The sequence below is a fragment of the Bidens hawaiensis genome, unplaced genomic scaffold, assembly GCF_021521415.1.
Source record: "Bidens hawaiensis isolate Kalapana, Puna unplaced genomic scaffold, B.hawaiensis_p1.1 tig00026593_1, whole genome shotgun sequence".
NCBI classification, from domain to species: Eukaryota; Viridiplantae; Streptophyta; class Magnoliopsida; order Asterales; family Asteraceae; genus Bidens; species Bidens hawaiensis.
The window spans coordinates 163,448-187,776 of NW_027494269.1; the positions used below are offsets into that span (position 1 = coordinate 163,448).

Consider the following 24,329-nt stretch of genomic DNA (forward strand, 5'->3'; position numbering starts at 1 on the left):
AGATTCCAATTCCCAAGTATATTCTGGTCCACGTTTTGAGTCCCACTTCACTTTGACCAGAACTATTCTTTTATGCTTGAGATTCTTGATCTTTCTATCTTCAATTTGCAAGGGTTTCTCAACGAATTTCAACTTTTCGTTTACCTTTATATCTTGAAGGGATACTTCTAGTGTTTTATCAACTAAACATTTCCTTAAGTTACTTACATGAAATACATCATGTATACCTGACATTTCCTCTGGTAATTCTAGCTGATAGGCTACTGGTCCAATTCGTTTGATAATTTGGAATGGTCCGACAAATCTTGGACTTAACTTTCCTCTTTTACCGAATCGGATTACTCCCTTCCATGAAGATACTTTCAGTAGCACTTTGTCTCAAACTTGAAATTTCAATGGTTTGCGTCGATGACCCGCATAGCTTTTCTGACGATCTCGTGCAGTCTTTAATCTCTCCTTAACTTGATTTATCTTATCAGTACTTTCTTGAATGATTTCAGGATCTGATAATTGTTTTCCTCCTATTTCTACCCAACACACAGGAGTTTTGCATCTTTGTCCATACAGGTCTTCAAATGGGGTAGCATTAATACTTGTATGATAACTGTTATTATATGAGAATTCTATTATGGTAAACGGTCATCCCAATTTCCACCAAACTCTATTACACATGCTCTCAACATGTCTTCCAATGTTTGTATGGTCCTTTCACTTTGACCATCAGTCTGTGGATGGTATGCTATGCTCAAGTTTAATTTTGTTCCCATAGCTTCTTGGAAACTTTTTCAAAAATGAGAAGTAAAACGGCTTTCTCGATCTGATATAATGGATAATGGAACTCCATGTAATGAGATAACTTTGTCTACATACAGCTTAGCTAATTGTTCCATTTTGAAAGTTTCCTTCATTGGTATAAAATGAGCTAATTTTGTTAATCTATCCACAATTACCCAGATTGTGTCATTACCTCTTCTTGTGGTAGGTAATTTAGTAACAAAATCCATTGTTATTAATTTCCATTTCCATTCTGGCATTTCTAATTGTTGAAGTAATCCTGATGGCTTTTGATGTTCTGCTTTAACCTGTGAACAAGTTAAGCATTTTGAAACATAGCTAGTTATGTCTTTTTTCATTCCAATCCACCAATAGATTTTCTTTAAGCCTTGATGCATTTTATCTCTTCCAGGATGCATTGTGTATTTGGATTTATGGGATTCTTCGAGAATCTTTTCTCTTAATCCTCCTATGATTGGTATCCAAATCCTGTTCCCCATTCGAAGAATTTCATCATTTCCTTTGACAAGTAGATCAATGGTACCATTTCTTTTCTCATCAGCAATATTATTTTCTTCTATTGCTTATTTCTAAGCATTCTTTACTTTATCAATTAAATTGATTTGAAGTTCTAACCTTAAGGCTCGCACTCTTTTAGGTTTCTCATGCTCTTTTCTGCTTAATGCATCGGCTACTATATTAGCCTTGCCTTCACGATATTGGATTTCACAATCATAGTCGCTAAGAATTTCCATCCAACGTCTTTGCCTCATGTTAAGATCTTTTTGCCCAAAGATATATTTTAAACTTTTATGATCTGTATATACAGTAAACTTACTACCATATAGATAGTGTCTCCAGATCTTTAGGGCAAAAATTATTGCTCCCAATTCTAAATCATGTGTTGTGTAATTCTCTTCATACTTCTTTAATTGTCTAGATGCGTAAGCAATAACCTTTTCACGTTGCATTAGTACACATCCCAATCCTGATTTAGAAACATCACAACAAACCGTGAAATCTTCAGTTCCTTCTAGTAGAACATGTATTGGGGCGTTTGTTAACTTTTGCTTCAAAGTTATGAAAGCTTCTTCTTGTTTAGGTCCCCATTCAAACTTGACATTCTTACACGTTAACTTGGTTAACGGAACTGCTATTCGGGAAAAATTTTGAATGAAACGTCTATAATATCCTACTAATCCCAAGAAACTTCGAATTTCTGTAGGAGTCTTAGGAATTTCCCATTTTGTAATAGCTTCTATTTTAGCAGGGTCCACGTGAATACCTTCATGGTTAATCAAGTGTCCTAGAAATTGTACTTCCTGTAACCAAAACTCACACTTTGAGAATTTAGCGTAAAGCTTCTCTTTTCTCAATAGTGTCAAAAGTATATGAAGATGTTTAACATGATCTTCACTAGTTTTGGAATAAATAAGTATATCGTCAATAAAAACGATTACAAATTTATCCAAATACGGTTTACATATTCGATTCATCATATTCATAAAATGCAGCTGGTGCATTGGTTAAACCAAATGGCATGACTGTAAACTCATAATGACCATATCTTGTCCTAAAAGCTGTTTTAGGAACATCTTCTTCTTGCACTTTTAATTGGTGGTATCCTGAGCGTAAATCAATTTTAGAGAAATATCGAGCTCCTTGGAGTTGATCGAATAAATCATCAATTCTCGGTAAGGGATACCGATTCTTAATTGTGACTTTATTGAATTCTCTATAATCGATACACATACGCATTGACCCATCTTTCTTTTTGACAAACAACACTGGTGTTCCCAGGGTGATGAGCTAGGTCGTATAAAACCTTTTTCTAGCAATTCATCTAATTCTTCTTTAGTTCTAACATCTCTGTTGAGGCTAATCTATATGGTGCTTTAGCAACTGGCGATATTCCTGGTATTATATGGATTCTAAATTCAACTTCACGATCAGGCGGTTGTCCAGGTAAATCTTCTGGAAAGACATCAGAATATTCCGATACTACCGGAATTTCTTTTAGCTCTTTTCCTTTGGCGCTAATGATTACATAAATCATATATGCTACGCCTTGTTTCCTTAGATAGCCTGCCACTTTCATTACTGATATGAACTTTCTAGGTTTGAGCATTTTATCTCCTTGAATGGTAATGATTATTCCTGTTGGCGTGCAAATTTCAATAGAATTTGTATTACATAGGATTCGAGCATGATTGGCTGCTAACCAATCCATCCCTAATATGAGATCGAATCCAGCCAAATTCATTGGGAATAAATTTGCTTTATACTTGTGGCCTAGTAAGTCTATGTTTTCTTCTTGAAGTACTTCATAAATATGAGTGGAATTTCCATCTGCCATTTCTACTGTACAAACTTGATTAAGTTTGGTTAATGGTTGATTTAAGGCTTGGCAAAACTTCGTGTTTATAAAACTTTGATTTGCTCCGGAATCGAACAACACTTTAGCGTAAATGTTATTGATAAGGAACGTACCCGCAATGACGTCTGGAATCATTGCTACTTCTTGCGCAGTAAGCTGAAAAGCTCGTGCATTCTTCTTAGGCCCATATGTGTTCTTTGCTTTGTTGTCATGCACCTTTATCAGCATTGGACATTCTGGACGTATGTGGCCAGGTTCTCCACAGTTGTAGCAGACACAACTTTCTTTTCTCCTACATTCTTCATCCGTATGCCAAGCCATTTTGCAAAAATTGCAATACTTAGTTTTCTTAAAAGCGCATCTCCCTGAATGCCTTTTTCTACAAATTTTACAGAAATGATGAGCATAAGATTGCCCTGTTCCTTTCTTTCGAAATTCTTGGGTAATCTTCTAGGCTAAATCTTTTTTTTGTTTTCATCCTGGGTTCGGACTAATCTGTCTGTCATGGTATTAGCTAGCTCAACTGTTTCTTCAATAGTCTGAGGTCTAGCTGACTTTACCAGATCGTGGATTTCACTTACTAATCCCCAAATATAATGAGAAATTAGTACTGATTCTGGCGAAGCCAAAGCCGGTACCATTCTTGCATATTCGAAGAACTTTGTCGTATACTCACGACACTTCACGCCTTCCATCTTATGGTTTAAGAACATAGTAGCAACCTTTTCTCTTTCATGAGGAGGACAAAATTTCCTTTCTACTATTTCTTTAAATTCTTCCCAGGTCATAGTATAGACTATCTGACTTCCTTTTGACTGGAGGACCGTGTTCCACCATTCCATTGCTTCATTAATGAAGAGGTTAGAAGGATATAATATTTTATCTTCTTCAGCACATTTACTGATTCTTATAATAGCTTTTGTCTTTTCTAACCAGCGTAGTGCTGAAATAGGTCCTTCATTTCCAGAGAATTCGGTTGGTTTACAGGCTAAGAAATCCTTGTAAGTACAACCGTGAACTTTTGACTTTTTCGGTAATGGGTTGCTATTTCCTCCATTCACGCTATGACTAGCCTCATTGTTAGACTTGCGTTTATTACTCTCGATCTTATGCCTAATTATAGAAACGGGTTGCTTAATAGCATCAGAAATTAAAGGAATTGCTTCAGTGATTTTCAGAGCTATCATATTTTCAATGGCATTCATATTCAGACGATTTTCTTGATTATGAATTCATGATTATGCTCATTCTCGTGATTGTGCTCGTGATTATGCTCATTTTCGGGATTGTGCTCATTCGACATCTGAATTACATATAAGAAAGAAGTTATTAATATCGTAATCAAATAATAAGGTAGCAAGATATTAATAACACATAAGCATAAAATACACATAGGCACAGAATATGTCAAAATCGTCGATCTTTGCGACATTACTCTTTTTATATATATGCATCACTATATTTTACATCTACACACTTTATATATATATATATATATATATATATATATATATATATGCGTCACTACACTCTTTTTTACACAAAAGAAATTACGATAATGAACATATAAATATTATATATATATAGCTTTATATATAAGGCTCTCGGTCATAGTACTTCCAGAGTAGGGTCTCCCCAATATTCCTCAGTCTATTGGCGGCATCCACCAATTCTCAAAATTGCATATGAACATCTCTTATTGAAATTAGACTTAGACCTTGACTTATGATCACTTTTCTTTTTGAAGGTTCTATATTCTGATCTACCTCTCACATACAACCCATCAGACCCATCATCTTTAGCCTCTCCTCTCTTATGCAACTCCTTAGAGTTCATGGCTGCAATCACATCTTCCATAGACAAACTTTCTCTTCCAAACATCAAAGTATCAACAAAATGCTCATATGACACGAGTAATGATGCCAAGAATATAATAGCCCTATCCTCATCATCAATCTCAACCTCTATATTTTCAAGATCAAGAATTATCTTATTGAATTCATCAATATAATCCTCTAAGGACTTACCGGTTGCCATGGAAAACATATACAACCTCTTATTTAGATAGAGACGATTAGCCAATGACATAGTCATGTATAACCCTTCTAACTTTGCACATACCGCACCCGTTGTGATCTCTTTTGAAACCTCACGAAGAACCTGATCACCCAAACACAATATTATTGCACTATGGGCCTTTTCAAGAATATCCTTCTTCTCCTTATCGCTTAGCCCTTCTAGCATGTTCGGCTCACCTAACAAGGCATCAGAAACCCCCTGATGTACCTTTAGAGCCCTCATCTTCACACACCACAAGCTGAAATCGTTCTTGCCATCAAATTTCTCAATATCAAACTTAGCATTTACCATTCTTGCAATTGAATCAAGAATCAGATTAACAGTATCTTCGAAATAAATGGAGCCAAAGCTCTAATACCAATTGTTAATCGATATAACGGAATTTGATCTATTAACACCGAAGAATGCAAAATGAATTGAATATGAATTTGACTCAGAAATCTAACAACGATTTAGGGCTTCTCTTATTCACAATGAAATGATTACAAAGAAAGAAATCTCAAACCAAATGATTGAGTATTGAGGGAGAATTACAAAGAAAAATGAAACTGAATTAACCACTAACTAAGAACTAATCTATTTATAACTACCATTAACAACCCAGATACAAATTGTCACCTTTAGTCCCTCTAATTACAAAAGTTGTGTAAACACTAACCATATTTACTTGTACTCTCAAAACATCTTTACAAGAATGACAATAAGCCCCCTGGACTTACATTACCAATATCTGCCTTTAACTATTTGACTTTTGTTGACCAAGGCATATATATATCATAACAGTTAGTCATGTTGGCAAATTGATCTTCAGCTTGAGTCGCAATACTCTACCTTGATTCAAACTACTGCAACCTTATCAAAACTCCATTAAACGATGCGTTAGTTTAGCTTTAACTAAACATGTGATCGAATCTGAACAAATTAAAGGAACAAGGTTTTCTTGTTTGTGTTCGTTCACTAAGAAGATAAGTGTGTGCGTATTTGTATACATTCGTTAGTTAATAGTAGTAACAAACATATATATTGTACATAAATGAGGAAACACCAATTAGCTTTAGTGGGTCTATAAAATTCAGAGGAACGTAGATGAACAAATATAAATGTACTAGACTAAATTGTAGTGGGTATGTAATTAGATATATAAAAGAACGAACTTAAACACACGTAAACTAATGAACATAAATTAATTTACACAGACAAACATAAATGAACAAACGTGACACGTGTTCACGTTTGATCAATGCTCGTTTATCAATTAAATATACATTATGTCGAACGGTTTACTAAACGTTGATTTAGTGTCATTTGTCAGAATCTTGTAGATATTATCAGTCATATTTACATATTCCAAAACATTAATTATTTTTAAGATTTTGAGGTATACACAGACACTTGACTTTCAGGATATTGGCGATGCCATATTGCCATTTAGTATAATCTATTGAAAGCCCAATACAACTACCATTACCAACCCAGTAATTCTAGAAGCCCAACCCAGTAACTTGAGGTTAGGAATGGGTAGAGGTGAAAAAAAAAACCAAACCAGAACCGGACCCGATAAAAAATTCCAGAACCAGTTTTTTTATACTCGGATTTTTAATACATAAACTCATACCCGACCTTACTCGTAGGGTACGGATAGGGTATGCATTTCAGTACCAAAACTCGTACCCGGAACCGGACCCGATTTGTACCCGGTAATACCTTAAAACCCGAACCGGTTCCATAGCCGGAACCGGGATTTTCCAGTACCCGAAACCGGGTTTATCAAATACCTCATCTATACCCGAAATTACCCGAAAAATACCCGAAAAAACCCCTAAAAGTGCAACCTTCTAAAAAAACTCAATCTATACCCGAAAATTACCTGGAAAAAATCCAAAAAAATCCGAAAATAAGGTTTTTTCAATACCCAGAAATAGGTTATTCAAATACCCGGTTCTATACTCAACCCAAACCCGATGTATAGGGTATGGTTTTTAAGACAATACCTGAACTCGGTTTCATACCCGGAACCGGATATTTGAAAAACCCGATTTGTGCACCTCTAGGGATGGGTATAACTGAATACCGGTAGTCCGCTATTATACTGGTACTATCCTTGTATCGTACCGCTGCCATCCTAATAGAATCTCATTGATTTGGAACCAGTTTTCAATTTTTGTTGCAACTGGTTTTGGTACTAGCCGATATCGGTACCAGTATATACTGAAAATACTGCTTAGTTACTGAATATCATTTACCGAATATTAATTCATGAGTAAATTCCATAACGAGCACCTATCACTAGAAATGAGCAAATTCGTTACCGGTACCGACTAATACCGATCGGTTCTGATCTCATCCCTACCTATCACCATCCAATTCACTATTCAATTGTTCTTTCTTTTCATAATCTTTCATCTTAAACCTCTTTTTCAAATCACTCTTTTAAGGAATCATCTCCACTAGGAAACAACACAAATAATAAACGGATTCAATAACAAAACAATAAGGTTACCACTAAGGGTGTAAACTAGAGTTCGAGTTAATCTTGTTTCAAACTCTTTTTTCTAAAACTCGAGCTCGGTTTGTTTGTTGTTTATTAATTAATGTACATTTTTATTTATTTTTATGTATTTTGAAAAATAAGGCTTTCATGATGTTAAGCATGACTCGAGCTCGTGTGCAATACTTTTAAACAAGATAGTTAGGGGTGGAACTGATACGAGATAATCAAGCTTATATCGATAAAAACCTTGAAAACGAGATGATCCTTGAACAAGCTCATTTAGTCTGAATTCATATTGTCTTAAACTATTTCCATACCTTAAAAAATAAACTTAGATTCATTTTGAGTTCGGTTTTATACGCGTGACACAATTTTTTTATTTTGTGTATTTCTCTATGTTAATATTACACAAATACATAAAAAAAGGAGTAACATAATTACGAAATTAAAGAAGTCCCATTTTCGGACATTATAATATTTAATCTAATAATAATAATAATAATAACCTTGTTCAATATAAATAAACCCTAAGCAGCCATCACAGGGTTTTAAAACAAAACAGAGCACAAGTTTTGAACCCTTCTTTATTTCTTTCTGGGCTGAGCTTTCAAACCCTAAGCATTCCAATCGCCATGGCTTTCTGGGGTTAGTTTTCATTCCAATTTCAATTTCAGTTTCAGTTTCTGTCATTTAATTCTTTTAACGATTTTGAGTGGGTTTTTGATTAAAATAGGTATCGAAGTGAAACCTGGAAAGCCGTACACGCATTCCAATGCCGGACGCCTTAGGATTTCTCAGGTAACAATAATAATAATAATATCATTGTATTTGATTTGTATACAATACCATGGGTAAGCCCGTTTAGTTATCCAGCCCGAGCCTTGTATGGAAGCTCTTGTAGGGTCATCGAGCCTTAACATCGAGCCTTGTGTTGTTTTAATTGTTATAGGTTTTGGACTTTTATGTATTAATTTCACACTGCTTAACCGAGCTCGAATTGAGCTTAGGCTCGTTTAAGGGTTTTCTTAAATTAATAAAAAAGATAACTAAAAACATATATAGTTGAATTGATATTTAATGAACGAGCCGAGCTCGGGCTTGGCTTGTTTACACCCTTAGATTAAGTTGAATTATTGTTATCTGTTACAAATATCTCATGTTAATTGTTATATAATTTAATTCATATGTGATTAGGGTTGCATAAATTGCTCAATTCTCAGGATATCAATTTAGAAAGAGAGATCAATTTTTTTTTTTTTTTAAATTTAAACTGTTTGTGTTCTATGCTGCACCGTGATATATATTTGTATGGTTCTCTGTTTTTTAGACTGTGACATGCTAATATTTTGTTTAAACTTTTAAGAGTGAACGGAGAGTATGTTGAAAAGTTATAAGAAGTAAGCATATGACTAAAGGTATATTATTATGAAACAGTTGGTTAATTGCTCCGAAGTGCAACATTTTTGCACCTCTTTATCTTATCTGCCACACTTTCAGTTTCATTTTTACCACTTAATGCAATGTATCTACATTTTCATAATTATTTCATCTTTTTTACCACTTTATGTAATGTAACTACATACAAATGTGTGAATATCAATTATGTTACATTAAACGATAAAAATGGATTTGTGTTGCATACAATAGGTTACATGGTGAAGCCGTGATGGTATGCTTCATTTTGCTGCAATTAACCCTTTACACATTTTAGATATATTATATAGATTAAACATTATGATGCTCTATTTTTGTTGCCATTAAATGTATTTGTAGAACCTTTTTTAAAAATGAAAAAAAGAGGGTTGATCATATCAAAAGATGATGGACAAGTTTATGGTGTCACACATATGTGGAAAGTCAGTTTCACCTTGGTTATGAACCTAACTCTTTATTCTCGTTTAACGAACTTTTGTCGATATTTAGTATGTTAATTTTTATAATAAAAACTTAATATGCCTTGTTCCTTTTTAGCTTTGTATGTCTTGTGTTTTACATTTTAATTCTACTTTTATTCTCTGTATGTTTTAGGCTACTTTGGCTATTGGAACTGCAACACTGAAGAGTTTGGTGCAGTGCAATGTAGGGGATAAGCGCCCTGTTCTTCTATGTGCACTGCTGCCTAATAAGACGGAATCATTGCAGTTAGATTTGGAATTTGACGAATCTGAAGATGTGATGTTTTCTGTTATTGGCCCTCGTGGTGTGTATCTTACTGGTTACTATGTTGGTCATAACCGACATTCACATATGCAAGATGATTCGTATCCTTCTTTTTATCATTCTTTCTCGTGTTTTTCATGCATTTGTTAGTATATATATACAGTTATACACACACCTTTATTTTTCCTTTACAATAATGACAAAAGAGAGTCATTTGGAGAGGATATCGCGAATTCTGAGTCACATGAATCAAATCGTGGTAGTGATGAAGATGAATATGAAGATAGTTTTATCAATGATGATGAACCAGAGCCTCTTACACCTTCTCCTGTTTCAAGTGACAGAGGTAATCTGACTGTCCTATGCTTCAAGTCAGGATTGTAAAAGTTTCTTAAAAATTATCTTTTTTTATTTTCACTAATCAGATGATGATGAAGATGAGGGGGATTTTCTTAAGAACAGAAACGGAAATGGTCGTCGTAAAAGACTCAAAAAGAGGTATCAGGCAGTTGAATCTGATGATGAAATGAGTGTACCGGTGAGTGATAATGAAGATGATTGTTTAATTTCATCCATATGCAAGAACAAGAAGTCAGAATCATTGGGAGAAAAGAATAGTAATGAAACACTTGCCGAGGTGGAAAAGAAGACGATCGAGGTAGAAAAGACGACACAAAATAATGATGATAAGTGCAAGCCAGATGCGGGAGACTCCAAAATTCTTGACTCAAAAGACAAGGTTGATGTTTTTGCAGGCACAAAAACAGAAGGGTGAGTTTTTATAACCTACGAAGTTTGATTTCAAGTTTAGTATTGTGCTTTTATGTTGATTTGAAGCATCATATGGAATCACTTATTATATACGTTTATATTAAGATTGGAAAGTCAAGAATTAAGCTCATATGTTTAAACTCAAGAGTAATTGTATCCAATATATTTTTTGTCAATGATTCTATTTTTGCCACAGGGAAGGAGATAAGCTTAATTCATCTGCACCGTCTAAAGACGAGGTGATCCCAGAAAGAAAATCAAAGAGAAATAAGAAAAAGCTAGAGTCCTCTAAAGAGGAAAAAGCTACTGATGCGTTGGCTGATAAAGATGATCAAAAGCCTGATGATATGTAAGTTTTGTAAGAATAATATTTTTGATTTTTGTTATGCCTGTATACATGCAACAATCAGTGCTTCAATTTGAGGGGTTAGTGTTAGAAACTAGAATAACATGTGTGAAAGTACATATCTTGATTTAGTACATATATTTGTTTTGAGCATTTTATATTTTTAATCATTAAGCAGGGGCGAGGTGTTGACTTCTACTGAAAAGAAATCAAAAACTAAGAAAAGAAAAGGGCGTACTGAAGAAAATGTTGATGTGACCGGCAACAATCTGCTTGCGGGAAATAAACAAGATGATGATCAACATGCAGTTAACAAGTATGATGATCAATATTTTATTTTACATAATCAAGATATAAGTGTCTGATGATCGATTAGTTTTCGGTATTCAAGAATATCTTTCTATAATGCAGGAGTTCTGGTGCTGATTCTGATCAGTTAGCTAATGGAAGCCAGTCGGATGAGAAAAAAGCTAAAAAGAAAAGGAGAAAGACGAGTAAAACACAAGAGGTTGATGCTGAAAAAGAAGATAATAAACAAGCTCCAACAGAACATGAATCTCTTAACAAAAAGACATCTAACGGCCTTGTTATCGAAGACCTTGTGACAGGTGAACCTAAAGGAAAAGTGGCTGCTGCTGGAAAAAAGGTAAATCTACATTAATTTAAAATTTGTATTTTACTTTAAAGGAATAATTAGTTGTTATCTTTTGTTCTAGGTGAAGGTACAATATGTTGTAAAGTTAAAAGACAACGGACAAGTTGTAAGTTCAAATGGCGATACTCCACATAAATTTCGGCTAGGTATTCTCGTCATTCTGTACCATGATGTATATAAGTATATTATTATTTCCCTGTTTGTACTTACACGTGTAATATATTACATTGATTATTCAGGTGACAAAGAAGTTATAGAGGGATTGAACGTTGGTTTAGAAGGTAATAGTCAACCACTTGTTTGACTTTATGTTTTATAAGCTTATGAATGTTACAGCATTCAATTTTACAGTAGTTTGTAACATGTATTGAAATAAAAGAATCATTTTGCATATTACCTGATGTATACATCTGAATATGGTCAGGTATGCGGGTGGGTGATAAAAGAAGACTTACCATCCCGCCATCAATGAGGTATGCTACTGATTAAACTGTCATGTTTTATTTTCTTTTAAAATACATAAATATAATATAACTGTTGGTGGTGGTGCAGTTTGGGGTATAAAGGAGATGGTGAGAATATACCGCCAAGTTCATGGCTGGTGTATGATGTAGAGATGACTAGCATCCGTTGAAGGCTAAGGCTGTGATTGATCGGGACTTAAGAAAGTTTTGTTCTTTGTATTGTTTTTGGGTCTGTTATTATTGTTACAATCTCTTTTTGTTGAGAAACTCATCATTCCCACAAGTTGAGGTTTTCTCGATGGGAAATTTTGTTATGGTATACGTAATCGGAACGGAACGTTTTTGTCACATGAATGAATTGGATTCCAACTTTTGGCATATTTTGTGACATAACAAGCAGCCAATTTACATAAATTTGATGGCATAAAGACAATAAGAGTTTAAATGTTAAAATGCATAGTTGTGTCAAGTGTCTGAAACTGAAAGTGTGTTAAGACCTTGAAGCCTTTAGCCGCAGTAAGTTTCATAATCTCATCACACATGACCTTAAAGCATATGTTCTTGAAGTTTATACTCTGCTTGTAAGCTTTCACTTCATGTGGGCTGTTAGCAAACAGTTTTCGCAGCTGATCCCTTACCTAATCGATGTGTTTATATTTTTTTTCGAGTCTCCATATACATTGAAGTTGGGAAATTTGCCCGTGCGAATGGGCAATCGGGAGAACAGTCGGTTTCTCTTGTCATACAATCGGGACATTTGTTTTGGCTTGACATTTTTAGTTGGGACGATTGGTAATTGTCGATCAGAATTTAATTACTTCATAACACCTTATTCCTTCGATAGTTTGTTGGGGGATAGTGGAAGTAACTTTTATTTTTTATATAAGTAACAAAATATAGTTAATTCCATTGAATTTCAAAAACAGTGACCTGGCAACCGACTATATAACTTCTGGTTGGCTGAGTTCGGGTTGTTTGGTTTTTGGGTTTAAATGTAAACGAAAAAAATCAAACACGATATGATAATATTTCAAATATTTAAGACTCCAAACCAAATCACATCTATAAAGAAAAGACAATAAATCTTTGGGTTGTTTTTTGGTTTTTTGTTGAGTAAGAATGACCTGATAACTGACCCATTTAAAGTTCAGGTTTGTAGGGTTCGGGTTATTTAGGTTCGAGTTTGTTTTTCAGGTATTCTTTAATTCGAGTTAAGGTGGGGTTCGGTATCGGGTATGGTTACAAAACACACCCCTAAATTGAATATCAAGTATTGGCTTTAACTGGTAAGGGTTCAAATGCATATTTTAGTCAACCGTATTTGTAAACCATGGAAATGATTAAATATTAATACCAGTGTTTTAAAAACCGGTTCAAAGCGGTTAAACCGGATTTTTTAATATGAATTAACTTTTGGATTATTTTTTGTTATGGAATCATTTACTTTTGGATTGAAGTTACATTTATATGAAATTATAAGGTAAATTATTCAACCGGTTGAACCTTCCGGCATAACCCGGTTCAACCAGTTGTACAACTTTTTAATCCAATCCGGTACACGTAAAATACCGGTTTTTAAAACATTGATTAATACAACAATCTAAAAAAACCAACTAATTATCATTAACAAACAATAAAAAAAACCATGTAATTTATATAAACCAACTTTAAGTTTCAATGGTTACCCAACTCTTATATATACAAGATAATCATCATTCATGCAAAAATTATACATCATCTTAAACCTTAATCAACCTCGGAAAACATGTTCTTCACCAGTCTTTTGATCTATTCTTGTAATCCACCAACTACCGTTTCTTAATAATATTTTTTTCAGATTCGCATTTCTTCTTTACATATGCAATATACAACCCTTGTCCAACCGGAATAACCGCGGATTATACGATCCGCGAGTTATCTTCAATAACCAAGTTCCACCTGAACCCCGGCCTGAATCTTTGCCTACCATTTACGCATAACAAGACCGCACCATGATGGTTCAGTTTGTTGGAGAAACAAATTGGACTTGAACTCTAAACTGAATTGAGTTCACGGAAACGGAAAACAGGAAACAATACTTGGAATACGGTGGGGTTGTGATTGGTTTATGGAACACAAGATGCAAATATTAAATTTATAATATTATGACTTCCATGATTGAAGTAGAAATCGGAATAGGAACAAAAGGTTTGGGTTTCTTTTTAACTCAACTCTTATTCTCTTTTATTCTTATAATTATAATGAAAACATAAAAGGTATTTATAAACCTAACAAACACAATTTGACTAAAACTAGAAAACTAATAAAAATAAACATAAACATTTAAATAAAACTTAAATAATATATTTGAATTTTGATCTCCTCCTCACCCTTCCCTTGAGATCAACCTAGCCACCCCTCGGTTTATCTTTAACGAATCGGGATTAAATATATCATTCACCCCCTTAATCTTGATTCGTTCCTTTCATATCTTCGATCCCGAGCAATTTCCTCATCTCTTCAAACTTTAACTTCGGTAGTGCTTTTGTAAGAATATCCGCCTTTTGTTTCTCTCCACTAATGTGCTCAACTTGGACTTCACCATGTTCAATACATTCACGAATGAAGTGAAATCTAATATTAATATGCTTACTTCTTCCATGAAACACCAGATTCTTCATCAGATCAATAGCGGATCTATTATCCACATGTAAAGTCACCACCTTTTCTTCATGCCCGGTCAACTCGCTTAACAATCCCCTTAACCATATAGCTTGACAAGCCGCGGTTGCTGCTGCCATGTACTCAGATTCACATGATGACAAGGCTACGGTTTGTTGTTTTTGTGAGAGCCATGAGATCAATGCACCACCATAATAAAACGCCATTCCGGTGGTACCTCGTCCATCCGTTTGATCCATACCGTAACTACTATCACAAAAACCAACCAACTCTCTACTACTGCATCCATACGTTAAACCATATCTACTCGTGCCTTGTACGTATCTTAATATATACTTCAGAATCTGCATATGGGATTGTTTCGGTTTTTGCGTGAACCTACTAGCAACTCCAACTGAGTAACTCAAATCGGGCCTCATGTGCGTTAAATACCTTAAGCTACCGATTATTCTATGATATTCAGTTGCATCAACGGGTTCTCCTTCTTCATCTTTCGTCACTTGCAACTGATGTTCCACAGGAAATTGAGTCGGGTTGCACTCACTTAAACCTGCACTCATTAAAATTTTATTAGCATAAGCTTCTTGTTTCAACTTTATCTCATGCTTCTTTTGGGTTACTTCAATGCCCAAATAATAAGATAGCATTCCGAGATCTTGCATCTCGAACTCAATCTTCATTTGACTTTTGAATTTCTCAATCTCGGCTTGACTCGAACCAGTCACGATAAGATCATCATATACACCAACAATGAGAATGTCGGTTCTCGTATTCCGCTTGTACACCGCGGGTTCTCTTGGGCATCGAGTAAAATCCAAACCTTTCAACATCTTGCCGAGTTTTTCGTTCCAAGCTCGTGAGGCTTGGCGAAGACCGTATAAAGCCTTTCGTAACTTATAAAGCATATCGTGTTTCCCGGGAACTTCAAAACCACCATGTTGTTTTACGTACACTTCTTCCTTCAACTCGCCATTTAAGAACGCCGATTTAACGTTCAAATGGTAAACGAACCAACCATAATTTTCCGCGATTGCTAAAATCAAACGTACGGTTTCCATTATCGCCACCGGGGCAAAAACCTCATCAAAGTCTACCCCGTGCTCTTGCACGTACCCTTTCGCGACTAATCTTGCTTTGTACTTTGTTATTGACCCATCTGCATCACGTTTGGTTTTAAACACCCACTTCAAACCAATCGCCTTGTGACCCGCTGGAAGGTTACATAAGTCCCACGTATTGTTTTGTTCGATTGAGACTAATTCGGTTCTCATTGCTTCTCGCCATTTTTTAGAAATCTTTGCCTCTTTAAATGTAGACGGTTCTTCATCAAGGAGAAGACATTCTCCTTCACTCAACATTACATAACCTTCAAATCTTTTCGGTGGGACCGATTGACGACCAGTTCTTCGCAGCTCAGGTTCGGAATTTTCTTCCGGTTGGTCTTCAAATTCAGGCACGTTAAGGTTTGTTGGGTCTTTGTTTTCAACTGGAATTTCTTGTTGAACTTCTTCTTGGACATGCTTGATTATAAATTCAACCCATTCAGGTCCGGTTCCGACTTGAAACGAGTCAGTATGTCGAGACCAATCAAACTTTTGACTTTCTTCGAAACGGACATCCCGGCTCACATAAATACGGTTTTGAGCCGGGTCGTACAGCCTATAAGCCACTATTGTTTTGTTCGATTGAGACTAATTCGGTTCTCATTGCTTCTCGCCATTTTTTAGAATTCTTTGCCTCTTTAAATGTAGACGGTTCTTCATCAAGGAGAAGACATTCTCCTTCACTCAACATTACATAATCTTCAAATATTTTCGGTGGGACCGATTGACGACCAGTTCTTCGCAGCTCAGGTTCGGAATTTTCTTCCGGTTGGTCTTCAAATTCAGGCACGTTAAGGTTTGTTGGGTCTTCGTTTTCAACTGGAATTTCTTGTTGAACTTCTTCTTGGACATGCTCGATTATAAATTCAACCCATTCAGGTCCGGTTCCGACTTGAAACGAGTCGGTATGTCGAGACCAATCAAACTTTTGACTTTATTCGAAACGGACATCCCGGCTCACATAAATACGGTTTTGAGCCGGGTCGTACAGCCTATAAGCTTTTGATCCCGGTTCGGTTCCGAGATGTACAACCTCCATACTCCGATAATCTAACTTTTGAAGGTTGACGGTGGGTATCTTCATGTATGTTAAACAACTAAACACTCGTAAGTGTGTTATGTTGGGATTTCGGCCCATCAAGGCTTCGTAGGGGTTACCGTCTTCAACGCTTTAGTTGGTACCCGATTCAACACGTAAACCGAGTGTCTCACCGTTTCTCCCCATAAATTTTGTGGAAGGTCCATAGCTTTCATCATACTTCTTGTTGCATTTAGGACCGTTCGGTTTCGCCTTTCGACTACACCGTTTTGTTGAGGAGAGTAAGGAGCCGTAAACATTTTTTTTATTCCTTCTTGATCACAAAATTTGGTGAAAAGTTTGTTTAGAAACTCTCCACCTCGATAACTTCTTAGAGCTTTAACCTTTAACGAATGCTCTAACTCCACTTCCTGTTTAAACTTTTTGAAAATACCGAAAGCATCATTCTTGTTTTTAATGGTATAAACCCACATGTACCTTGTATGATCATCTACAAGAAGCATAAAATACCGGTTTCCTCCTAAGGTAGGAGGTGAGATTGGTCCACATAAGTCGGTGTGAACCAACTCGAATGGTCTCGTGGCACGGAATATGGTGGTTTTAGGAAACGGGTTTCTACTATGTTTGCCTAGCATACATGCATTGCAAACATGCTCACCATGTAAAGTTTGTATATCACCCCGTACCATATTTCTATACTTCATATTAGTTAATGTTTCAAAACTAACATGACCAAGTCTAGCGTGCCATAGCCATCCTTGGTCTTTAACGGAAGCTAAAAGACATACCGGGGTTCCGATTCTGAGCTCGATCTTATAAAGACGGTTTGGACTTCTTGGGACTCTCATTAGCAAGCGATCTCTTTCCTCGTATAACCACAGGTGGTCGTTTGCTATCCAAACCTTACACCCTTCTTCGGTTAACTGACCGATGCTCAATATGTTGCTACATAAGTCGGGTATGTAATAAACATCATTCATAACCCGTTGCTCACCATTATTGCAATCGAAAATAATGGAACCTCTCCCTTCAATATTCACTTTGGACTCGTCTCCAAATTTCACCAAACCGCTCACTCGATAATCAATTTGGGCAAAGTGAGCTTCACATCCGGTCTTGTGATTAGACGCCCCATTATCTAAATACCAAATTGAATCGCTTACCGAGTCATTTGCGTAACGGATTGGATGAACCTTCTCTTCGTTTAACATAACTTGATCTTTATCAACTTCAACTGAGGCCATCATAAGAGTTGGCAGCTTAGCCTCGGCTTGGTTAAGATTCGCTTCTTGAGTCGGTGGACTCGGACATTCCCACGCAAAGTGGCCCAAAACATTGCAATTATAACACCGAACACCGCTTTTATCTCTACCATGATTATGATTATTACAATGATTGCCATCTTTTCCTTGGTTGTTCGTGTTCGGTTGGTCACCGTCTCTTCGGTTATCATTGCTTTTATTAAACCGACCCTTTCCTCTACTCGAACCTCGACCACGGCCTCTTCCACAACCCCGTTGGTCATAACCCGAGGAGCCACGACCCCGAGCATAATTCTTTCGGTCATGATCGGTGTCTTTGTTCCTTGATTATCGTTTTTGGCATACAATAATTTTCCCATCTCGGCCATAGCTTCCTTGCCTTTGATTCACTCTTCAAAAGCTTTTAACCTTGCTATACAATCTTCAAACACCATAGTGTTAAGATCGGCCCATTGTTCGATAGTTGCTACAATAGCAATAAAACGGTCCGGAACGCTATCGAGCAATTTTTTTACGAGTTCGTGTTCTTCCATCGGACTACCCAAACTGTCAAATTGCGAGGCGTATTCCGTTACCTTCCCGAAAAACTCTTCAATGGATTCTTTTTCTCCCATCTTCAATTAATTAAAATCTCGCTTTAACGATCGTAAGCGATCTTGTTGCACTCGATCAGCACCGAGAAATCTAACCCGCAGTGATTCCCAAATCTCATGAGCATCACGGGTTCTTGCAACTTGCATCAACACGTTTTCCGGTAAGGGTTGAAAATTAATAGCCCTAGCCACCTTGTTTTTTCTTTCGTCTAGGGCTTCTCCGGACACCACCTCCCATAATCCTTGAGCATCAAGGATCGATTCCATAATTACAACCCACGTGTTGTAATTCGTTTTTATTAACTTCGGACACTGCAACGAAGTTGAACTTGGTTCCCTTGCTTTCAAAACTTGGTTCGCACCCGGTACCGCGTCTCCCATAGTCACCGTTTTCTTCGTTGATTGATCGGAAAAACGTGAGCCGTACTCCTTACGGCTAAATTGTTTCCCGTCGGTCGGATGTGGTTATTCGCCCCACACCGCTCTTTCACAAAGATCGTAGATCTCCTACGCTCTGATACGAATTGTTGGAGAAACAAATTGGACTTGAACTCTAAACTGAGTTGAGTTCACGGAAACGGAAAACTGGAAACAATACTTGGGATACGGTGGGGTTGTGTTTGGCTTATGGAACACAAGATGCAAATATTAAATTTATAATATTGTGACTTCAATGATTGAAGTTGAAATCAGAAGTTGAAATCGAAATAGGAACAGAAGGGTTGAAATCGAAATAGGAACAGAAGGTTTGGGTTTCTTTTTAACTCAACTCTTATTCTCTTTTCTTCTTATAATTATAATGAAAACATAAAAGGTATTTATAAACCTAACAAACGCAATTTTACTAAAACTAGAAAACTAATAAAGATAAACATAAACATTTAAATATAACTTAAATAATATATTTGAATTTTGATCTCCTCCTCACCCTCCCCTTGAGATCAACCTAGCCACCCCTCGATTTATCTTTAACGAATCGGGATTAAATATATCGCAGTTTAGCTAGCCGAAACAATTCGCATATGTCTTTACGCCGTCCATTGATCACCATGAACTCAATCTCCGCTTGTCTTGTCATAACATCCTTAGCTTCTCAAACTACCAATTCGGGCATTGGCGAGTCGTGATCCTTTTAATACTTAAGTTCTGCACGTTAGTTTTGCACTATGCAAATGTAACATTTTTTTACGTTAATAGTTTTTGTTTACCATGTTACTCCATCTGTCCCATTAAAAGTGTCAATATTTCTTTTTTTGCTTGTCCTATTACAAATGTCCACTTTCAAAATTTATTATATAGCCAATTTCCAATTTACATTTAAACACACACAACTAATATTAATAAACAATATTGATGAACCCAATTTTCAAGGGCATTATTGTCATTTGGTATACAAAAAATGTAATCATTCAAACCATGACACTTTTAATTGGACGGAAGGAGTATAATAATAGTGTAAGGCCCCGTTACCGGTGTCCTACTTGGACGTTGGATTTACTTATAAACACAGTTCTAAATATCAGAGTTAATTAAAACTTTCGCGGAATAATATAAAATCAACCATTTGTTACAAACATCCATAACTTGTCATTTAAAACATAACGTAATTTTATAACAATCAACACATCATGACAAATCTTCAGATGCCAGTCTCTTCAATCCTGCCATGTGTCCATCTCAAACCAGCTGTCTCAATCTGTTAACCTGCGTGCATACTAAAATTCAGCTACGCTGAGTGAGTTCAAGTTAATCACATAACTTACTTTACATACACATATACGTGCCCGAAGGTACGCATTACATACATAACCTGTTCACCATTCGTCCATACACATTCATAGCTAACCTTACATTATAAAAGGCATTTCACCCTACATACCTCGGATATTATAAGGGTCCGGTACCCTCCATCCTCGGATATTATTAGGGTCCGGTCTCCCTTCATCCTCGAATATTATTAAGGTCCGGTACCCTCCATCCTCGGATATTATTCGGGTCCGGTAACCTCCATCCTCGATATTATTAAGGTCCGGTCACCCTTTCTTCCATACCTCCATACCATACTTTTCTATATACATAATTGTAAGTTTCATACGTACATACATCATTCATTCTTCATCTACAACATACATATCATCAACCACAGTACATGTAATATCCGAATATCGTTCACGTACCGACAAGAAATCATTCATACATTTCACATAATACATATATGGCATACACTTATCACTTAGGATAAGTGTATTAACAAATCACATCGAGTATGCACACAGCCCCGAAAACATAGCAAGGAATGGGGCTAGAAACTCACCTGAACTCGGTTACGTTCACCGTTAATTATTATTCCTTTCCTTAGCTGTGCACGACTAACTGTATAACAATTACATGTATCAATTAACTATTACTATTCATCATATCTCTAGCTCATTTATAACCCTCAACGAACGGGGTCCGGGGGCAGCGCCCCTAGCAACGGGGTTCCAGGAGCGGCAGCCCCTAGCGGGTCCAAGGGGCAGAGCCCCTGGCTGGGGTTAAGCTGCCAGGTCAGCTTGGAAAATTTTTATTTTCATTAACTGCCTTAATACATTTTACGTTAGGATTTTAATTATTATTTTATTTGCTAACTTAAAAAGTTCGAGGGCTTCTTTGTAGTTAAATCATTCTTTTCTAAGTCCAGGACCATTCTGTCATTCTTCCAAACATCTAGTTCGTTATTCAGTCCTTAACGAATGGGGATTGTTAACGAATGAACCCCCATAACGAACTGACTACTGTAGCGAATTAACCCTGATAACGAACTGATCTGCATAACGAACTGACCTCTATGACGAACTGATCTCTTTAATGAATTGAACTCATTTGTCTGGTCTGGTCAACGAATGAACCCTATAACGAATGGGGTTCATTCGTCCCTCTCTTAACGAATGGCCTTAACGAATGAGCTAGTTCGTCCTTATTTTCTTAACGAATTAGCTAACGAATTAAGGCTAGTTCGTTATTCTTCCCTTAACGAATTAGCTAACGAATTAAGGCTAGTTCGTTATTCTTCCGTTAATGAATTAGGGTTAGGTCAGAGAATGTCAGAAACCTTCTCTAACATCCTTAAATGCTCGCGCCGCCTTTCTGGCGCCGCCGTGCCGGAAAACCGGGCGATGGCCGGAAAAACGCGTTTACCCCATTTTACACCGCTTTTCACCGTTTTTCGTTCCGTTCGATCCAGATCTGAGCTAGGGTGACCCCTAAGCTCATCTTTTGACCGGTTTATACCCGATTCCATCCGGATCTCGTGACTTTAACGGTTTAAAGGTGTCGGCTCGTCGTTTCACAACTAGATCTAGCGGGTTTGGATCCATATAACATCATATTATCATTACCTCGGGTCGGGATCGATTCCTCTTTCTTGGTTCGGCTAGAGAAAGGAGAAAATTAGAGAGAGATCTTAAGTGTGTGTTTTGGGTGGTGTATGGAATACGTGTAAATGAATGATTATTTGGTAATTAAGGTTTATATAATTATGGATCATGGGCTTAAGCCCATGGTCTTTCCTTCTTTCCTTTCTAGTCCAAGTCCATAACCCATACCCATTTAACCCAACACTAGCCCGATTCATAATAACTCATGTTTTCACTTTATTAACCGAAACTAGAAAACTGGATGTTACAAGTCTTCCCTCCTTAAAGAGGTTTCGTCCCCGAAACCTAACTATTACTAAAACAATCCCGGGTAAAACTTGCGCATTTCTTCCTCAGATTCCCAAGTGGCATCCGATCCCTTGCGATGCTTTCATATTACTTTCACTAGGGGTATGACCTTATGACGGAGTTGCTTCTCCTTGGGGTCAACTATCTCGATCGGTTGCTCGATGTAATTCAACTGTTCATCAACCTCAATGTCCATTAATCGCACATGAGACGTGTCATCAGCTAGACATTTTCTCATATGAGAAACATGGAAGGTTGAATGAATTCCTCCTAACTCCTCGGGTAAATCTAGCTTGTAAGCCACTTCACCCACACGTTCCATAATCTTAAACGGTCCAATGTACCTCGAGTTTAGCTTCCCTCTCTTTCTAAAACGGATAATTCGTTTCTAAGGCAAGACCTTGAGCATCACATTGTCGCTAATGTCAAACTCGATTGGTCGTCGCCTCTTATCGGCATACGACTTTTGACTGTCTTGAGCAGCCTTCATTCTTGCTTTCATCTAATCGAACTTTGAAGAAGTTTCTTGCACAACTTGTAAACTTCCCATCTCTTTCTGACCAATCTCTCCCCAACATACCGGGGTTCTACATCGTCTACCGTAAAGCATCTCAAACGGTGGTTGTTGTTATAAGAGAACTCTGCCAAATGCAGATGATCATCCCAACTCCCTCCAAAGTCTAAAACACAAGCATGTAGCATATACTCAAGGGTTTGGATCGTCCTTTCAGATTGTCCATCTGTTTGAGGATGATACGCGTACTAATGTTCAATCTCGTTCCCATAGCTTCATGGAACTTCTTCCAAAATATCGAAGTAAACCGAGTATCTCTATCAGACACGATCGATAACGGTACTCCATGCTTAGATAAAACCTCCTTGATGAACAAACTTGCTAATGTCTCTGACAAGATAGCCTCTCGTATAGGCAGAAAGTGAGCACTCAAACGGTCCACTATCACCCAAATGGTATCATGATGTTTAGCTGTACGAGGTAGCTTAGTTATGAAATCCATGGTGATGTGTTCCCATTTCCATTCTGGTATCTCCAAAGGTTGTATATTCCCATAAGGCTTCTGGTGCTCTGCTTTGACTTGTAAACAAGTTAAGCACTTACTAACATAATATATTACATCATTCTTCATTCCCGGCCACCAATAATCTCTTTTCAAATCTTGGTACATCTTAGTAGCTCCTGGATGAATCGAATATCTTGACTTATGAGCTTCATCTAAGATTCGACCTCTGAGATCTCCATGGCGTGGAATCCACATACGGCCAAACCTAGTCTTAACACCATGAGTGTTTTCCATTAACTCGTCTCACTGATCGTAAATCCTTTCTTTATTCATTAGCCTTTCATCTACCAGCACTTCTGACTGCACTTTGATAGTTTCTTCAAAAAGACTTGAATTCATAATCAACTGGTATGACTTCACTGTTGCAAGGACTTCCTCATTCTTACGGCTTAGCGCGTCAACGACCACATTAGCTTTACCAGGATATTACTTAATGTCGCAGTTGTAATCCTTTATCAGTTCTAACCACCTTCTCTGCCTCATGTTCAATTCTTTCTGCTCGAACAAGTACTTTAAACTTTTATGATCTGTGTAAATTGTACACTTAGTACCGTACAGATAATGCCTCCATATCTTAGAGCATGCACTACTGCTGCTAGCTCTAAATCATGCGTCGGATAAGTACTCTCATGGACTTTCAACTGTTTAGATGCGTAAGCTATCACTTTCCCTCGTTACATCAACACGCAACCTAACCCACGATGCGAAGCTTCAGTACAAACAACCAGATCCGCGTCACCATCGGGTAAAGCAAGGATTGGAAATTACGTG

At 36.8% G+C, this 24,329-nt stretch overlaps 1 protein-coding gene across 1 annotated transcript; it reads left to right on the plus strand.

Moving 5' to 3' along the window:
- Positions 1–8,311: 8,311 nt before the first annotated feature.
- On the plus strand, positions 8,312–12,556 carry LOC143573600 (peptidyl-prolyl cis-trans isomerase FKBP43-like). Its single transcript, XM_077058438.1, has 12 exons — positions 8,312–8,366; positions 8,455–8,519; positions 9,750–9,982; positions 10,088–10,227; positions 10,307–10,652; positions 10,849–11,001; positions 11,177–11,314; positions 11,410–11,644; positions 11,715–11,799; positions 11,893–11,934; positions 12,078–12,126; positions 12,206–12,556. The coding sequence occupies exons 1-12, from the start codon at positions 8,354–8,356 to the stop codon at positions 12,285–12,287; spliced, it is 1,581 nt and encodes a 526-aa protein (XP_076914553.1). The 5' UTR covers positions 8,312–8,353; the 3' UTR covers positions 12,288–12,556.
- The last annotated feature ends 11,773 nt before the right edge of the window (positions 12,557–24,329 follow it).

Coding starts and splice junctions, on each gene's coding strand:
- LOC143573600 (XM_077058438.1), top strand. Junction 11,800..11,892: donor TCCACATAAATTTCGGCTAG/GTATTCTCGTCA, acceptor TTGATTATTCAG/GTGACAAAGAAGTTATAGAG. Junction 12,127..12,205: donor ACCATCCCGCCATCAATGAG/GTATGCTACTGA, acceptor GTGGTGGTGCAG/TTTGGGGTATAAAGGAGATG.